The sequence below is a fragment of the Bison bison genome, unplaced genomic scaffold, assembly GCF_000754665.1.
Source record: "Bison bison bison isolate TAMUID 2011002044 unplaced genomic scaffold, Bison_UMD1.0 scf7180017864384, whole genome shotgun sequence".
Classification (NCBI taxonomy): Eukaryota; Metazoa; Chordata; class Mammalia; order Artiodactyla; family Bovidae; genus Bison; species Bison bison.
In genome coordinates, this window is record NW_011494956.1 from 898,294 (window position 1) to 904,052 (window position 5,759).

General features: G+C 38.7%; 1 protein-coding gene across 1 annotated transcript in view; it reads left to right on the forward strand.

Annotated features, from left to right (window-relative positions):
• The window catches only part of LOC105001748 (ceruloplasmin-like), a 40,164-nt gene that overhangs the window by 15,659 nt on the left and 18,746 nt on the right, over window positions 1-5,759 (forward strand). The window contains exons 10-12 of the mRNA XM_010858115.1: window positions 701-851; window positions 1,439-1,651; window positions 5,498-5,705. Of these exons, the coding sequence (XP_010856417.1) occupies window positions 701-851; window positions 1,439-1,651; window positions 5,498-5,705 (572 nt within the window). The remainder of the gene's footprint in view (window positions 1-700; window positions 852-1,438; window positions 1,652-5,497; window positions 5,706-5,759) is intronic.

A 5,759-nucleotide genomic window follows, 5' to 3' on the forward strand; every position in this document is an offset into this window, starting at 1 on the left:
GTCCTCTCGTTGTCCCCTTCCTCCTCCTTGCCCCCAATCCCTCCCAGCATCAGAGTCTTTTCCAATGAGTCAATTCTTCACATGAGGTAGCCAAAGTACTGGAGTTTCAGCTTTAGCATCATTTCTTCCAAAGAAATCCCAGGGCTGATCTCCTTCAGAATGGACTGGTTGGATCTCCTTGCAGTCCAAGGGACTCTCAAGAGTCTTCTCCAACACCACAGTTCAAAATTATATAGCCTCATATTTTTACAGTACATATAATTTTTCTATTTTATCCAAAAATATAAATATATACATATATTTCTTCAGAAACCCTAAAATACAGACTTTCTAGAATTGAAAACATTTTATTTAACTTACTTTTTACAAAGCTTCCAAGATAAGCCACTATAAACATCTGTGATTATAGTGTTTAGTTTTATGGAGTTAAGATATAGGGGGTCCCTAGAGTAAGAGCTTTACATGAAAACAGTGGTAGAGATTTCTCCCAACTTCTTAGTTCTGCGATAAATCTATTCACTGGGATTCATACATTTGTATAAAAAGTCCATAAGTGGGGAAGTTAATTGATCAGTTTTTCCAAGAACATACAAATCCCATTGCATGGGAAATCCTATACGAGGGCCAACCATTTGACTAGACTTTGGATATGTACTATGCATATTTTGTGTCTGTTTATTTTTTCTATTCTCATCCACAGAAAGGAATAGACAAAGAATTTTACCTACTTGCCACAATATTTGATGAAAATCGAAGTTATCTCTTAGATAAAAATATCAGAATATTTACCACAGAGCCTGAAAATGTGGATACAGAGGATCCAAACTTCCAAGAGTCTAACAAGATGTATTGTAAGAGAACACTTAACTTAAATGTATTAAGCAGTTTAATTTCACTAGGCCTAAAGAATTACAGATTTTTTAAGAGAAACATATTTTCCCCTCAATGGTTGGCTAATATGTTTCATGTTTTCTTTAAATATAATTTCCCAATAAAAATAGTGCCTACTAGGGTGATTATGTTACATTCTATCAAATGTTTACCAATGCTTTTTTGGTGCAATACATTATTTTAGCTATTACTAAATATGATACAGAAAAGACATATTTCTCTATTGCCAAAGTAATGGAGTGGATAGGTGGGGTGTTTCTTGAGTTGGTTGGTTGGTTTCTGAAGACTTTAAAGTGTGGAGGGAAAAAAGAATGGTCTAGAATCTGGAGACTTGGACTCTGGTCTCAACATTTTCATTCATTAGCTTCATGACACTGAACAAGTCTCTCTGACCTTAGTTTCATCAAATCTAAAAAAAGGGGGTTGGCTTGGGTAATCTTGATATCTTACATGAATGAACTGCTTAATGAATAGTCCTTGGTTGAGTCCAAGAGATGTCAAGTACCAATAAATTAAACAATCTTTTCTTTGTCACAATATCTTGCAGCGATAAATGGATACATGTATGGAAATCTGCCTGGACTAGATATGTGCTTGGGAGAAAATGTTTCATGGCATGTTCTTAGTGTGGGATCAAGTCAAGACTTACATGGGATATATTTTTCAGGAAATACCTTCACTTCCTTAGGATCAAGGGATGACACCATAGTTGTGAATCCCCATAACTCCCAAACACTTCTTATGACCCCTGATTCCACAGGTAAGTTGTGGATCTTCTCCATCAGCCTGAAATATGCCCAAACTATGAAAAAGCAATGTCTTTATATGCACTGAATATTGTTTGTACAGGAAAAAAGGAAGCTATCCAAATAATGTTTAAGAAAACTTTTGCCCTGCTCCATTTAATTTATAGGAGTGTTAGTATATCATTTTCCCGTACACAAAAATCCTCTCAGCTCTTTCCATTTTTCTCTTCCCAGGTATCAGGCTCTAAATCAACCCATACTTTTCAAAAGCAACGAATATGCTCTGAAGCATTTTAATTTGCTTTCATTCTATTATCTGCTGCATTTCTTACTCTTCTGTCCATTTGTTTCCCAGGTCTTCCTCCTTCATCAACCTTTCCCTTCTTTTTTACCCGTCTCTTTTTCACCTTCCTTTCTTATCCCTCTCCTTGCTAGTTTTGCTCCCTTGGGAAATATTTTTACTTCAACGAGGTTGACTACTTCTGGCAGTTTTTTAAAAGCACCTTGTATAGAAAATCGTTAAGGAAATCAGAGGAGCCTCCCCTTTCCTCTGAATCTAATACCCTCATTTATAAAACAGGGATTGTAATAATTTACAATCCATAAAAAGCAATAAACACAATCATATGAGATAGATGCAATGTAGTGAAGGGCCTGGTATATTTTAGACTTAAAATTTTAGTATTTTCTTTCATCCCACCTTAACAAAAAATAAAATAAACAAGCAAACAAAACTCTTTTTGGTCAAAAAGTACTGACACCAGTTGAATACTGGCTATGCAATAAACAAGTGAAAGTGAAAGTCACTCAGTCGTGTCTGACTCTTTGCGACCCCATGGACTATACTATACAGTCCATGGAATTCTCTAGGCCAGAAAACTGGAGTGGGTAGCCTTTCCCTTCTCCAGAGGATCTTCCCAACCCAGGGATCAAACCCAGGTCTCCTGCATTGCAGGCAGATTTTTTACCAGCTGAGCCACAAGGGAAGCCCAAGAATACTGGAGTGGGTAGCCTATCCCTTCTCCAGTGGATCTTCCCGACCCAGGAATCGAACCGGGGTCTCCTACATTGCAGGCAGATTCTTTACCAACTGAGCTATGCGGGAAGCACTGCAATAAACAAATTACTCTATAAATACCATGGATTTGTGTCTTAACTCTTTGTGATATCACAAATTCATCTGACTATATATTTACATTTCAAAATTTTTTATTCTACTTTCCAAACAAACAGTGCTGGTGATTATGAGTAATCAGAAGATTACTCAGCCATTTTTAAAAAAAAGAAATATTGCCATTTGCAGCAACAATGATGGACTTTATTATACTAAGTGAAGTAAGTCAGACAAAGGAAGACAGATATCGTGTGATATTGCTTATATGTGGAATCTGAAAAAACGATACAAGTGAACTTTACAAAATAGAAGTAGACTCATAGACATAGAAAACAAATTCATGTTTATCAAAGAGGAAAGGGGGATAAACACACAGTACTATGTATAAAATAGATAAACAACAAGACCTACTTACAGCACAGGGAACTATATGCAGTATCTTGTAATAACCTATAATGGAAAAGATTCTGAAAGATATACATACATATTACTGAATCACTTTATTGTATGGCAGAAACATTGCAAATCAACTACACTTTAAAAATAATATTTTAAAAAGATTATCCAAAAAGAAGTAATCACAAGAAGAAAAGAAAGGTCTTTCTTCACTACTTTCTCTTCTCTGCTGTAGTCATTCACCTAGTAGCAAGTTATCACCCATTCCCCTCCCACTTCTTCCTCTCCTTTCCTCTGTAGATGTTTCCCTGGTCTTAAAAAAAAAAAAAAGTAGTCTGCTTTTTTTCCTTTTTCCTAAACAGTATCCACCACAGTAAACACACGGCAGTGTAATGATAAGTAACAATAACCACAGAAATATGTACAGAGTTGAAAGAGAATGCTGATGTTGATGAAGGTGATATAAATATTAATAGAAACAAAGTCAGAACACGAAGGGCATACAATTACCAAAATAAAAGGCAACTGGAATTTAGGTGGAATTTTCTGGTCTGATCCATGCTGGAGTTTGTTGTTGTTGAGGTGATTTGTTTTCATTGTGGTCATTGTTTTGGGTTCTTATTCAGTTCAGTTCAGTTCAGTTCAGTCGCTCAGTCGTGTCCGACTCTTTGAGACCCCAAGAATGGCAGCACGCCAGGCCTCCCTGTCCATCACCAACTCCCAGAGTTCACTCAGACTCACATCCATCGAGTCAGTGATGCCATCCAGCCATCTCATCCTCCGTCGTCCCCTGCTCCTCCTGCCCCCAATCCCTCCCAGCATCAAAGTCTTTTCCAATGAGTCAACTCTTCGCATGAGGTGGCCAAATACTGGAGTTTCAGCTTTAGCATCATTCCTTCCAAAGAAATCCCAGGGCTGATCTCCTTCAGAATGGACTGGTTGGATCTCCTTGCAGTCCAAGGGACTCTCAAGAGTCTTCTCCAACACCACAGTTCAAAAGCATCAATTCTTCGGCGCTCAGCTTTCTTCACAGTCCAACTCTCACATCCATACATGACCACTGGAAAAACCATAGCCTTGACTAGATGGACCTTTGTTGGCAAAGTAATGTCTCTGCCTTTGAATATGCTATCTAGTTTGGTCATAACTTTCCTTCCAAGGAGTAAGCGTCTTTTAATTTCATGGCTGCAGTCACCATCTGCAGTGATTTTGGAGCCCCAAAAAATAAAGTCTGACACTGTTTCCACTGTTTCCCCATCTATTTCCCATGAAGTGATGGGACCGGATGCCATGATCCTCGTTTTCTGAATGTTGAGCTTTAAGCCAACCTTTTCACTCTCCTCTTTTACTTTCATCAAGAGACTTTTTAGTTCCTCTTCACTTTGTGCCATAACGGTGGTGTCATCTGCATATCTGAGGTTATTGATATTTCTCCCAGCAATCTTGATTCCAGCTTGTGTTTCTTCCAGTCCAGCATTTCTCATGATGTACTCTGCATATTATTCTGATTTCCTTCAACTTCCTTTCACTACCTCCACGCTACCTCTGTGCTCCAACCATCATCATCCCTTGTGGGTTATTGTAATAGCCTTCTAACAAGTCTCCTTCCTTCCTCCCTTGCCCACTCTGGTCTATTCTCAGCACAACTGCCAGAATGTTCTATGTCACTCATAGACTCAGAGTTAAAGCTACAGATTTTTCAATGGCCCACAGGGCCTATGTGACTTTGTCCTCCATTCCCCACCAATCCTGTCTCCTAGTACCCTCAGCCTTGCTCACACTACTCCAGACCCCCAGGCTTCTTAGATGGCCTTCAGACACACCAAGCAGACCCTCAGGCAGGGAATTTTGCTTTCTATTTCCTCTTGCTGGATTGCTCTTCCTCTGGATCCACCATCTACCTCTTGTGAATCTTTGCCCAAATGTCACTCCCCCATCAAGACTTACCCTGATCATCCTATAAAATATTGTTCATTGCCCTCTCCCTCCACATATTATCCAGAATTCTCAATACTCCTTACACTGTCCTACATTTTCCTTAATCCATAGCACTTATCACCTTCCAACCCACATCAACATTACTTACTAGGTTGGTTGTCTGTCTCTACAACACCCTGCAATATAAACCTCAAGGGCAAGAATGTTTACCTATTTTATTCATTAATGTTTCCTAAGTGCCCAGAAATATGCCTGGCATAAAGAAGATACTCAATAAATACTTGTCAAATTAGTGAAAGAATGAATGAACCATCTTATAGTATTTCTCTGGGGGATGTATATCTTATAGATGACTTAGAGAAAAGAAATCTGAATGCAATGCCTTAAGTATTCTTTTCTTATTCCCCTCTAGGCATTTTTGATGTGGTTTGTATGACCTCAGAGCACTATATTGGAGGCATGAAACATAAATACCAAGTAAGGAAGTGTTCAGAGCCAAACCCGGATCAAACACAGTACCAGGAGGCGAAGATTATTTATATCGCAGCTGAGGAAATTGTGTGGGATTATTCTCCGAGCAGGGAGTGGGAGAGAGAACTGCATCGTCTCCAAGGACATAAGTATGGCAGTGACTTCCACCTCTAATTGGGCAGGGTTTATTCTGTAGTCCTCCA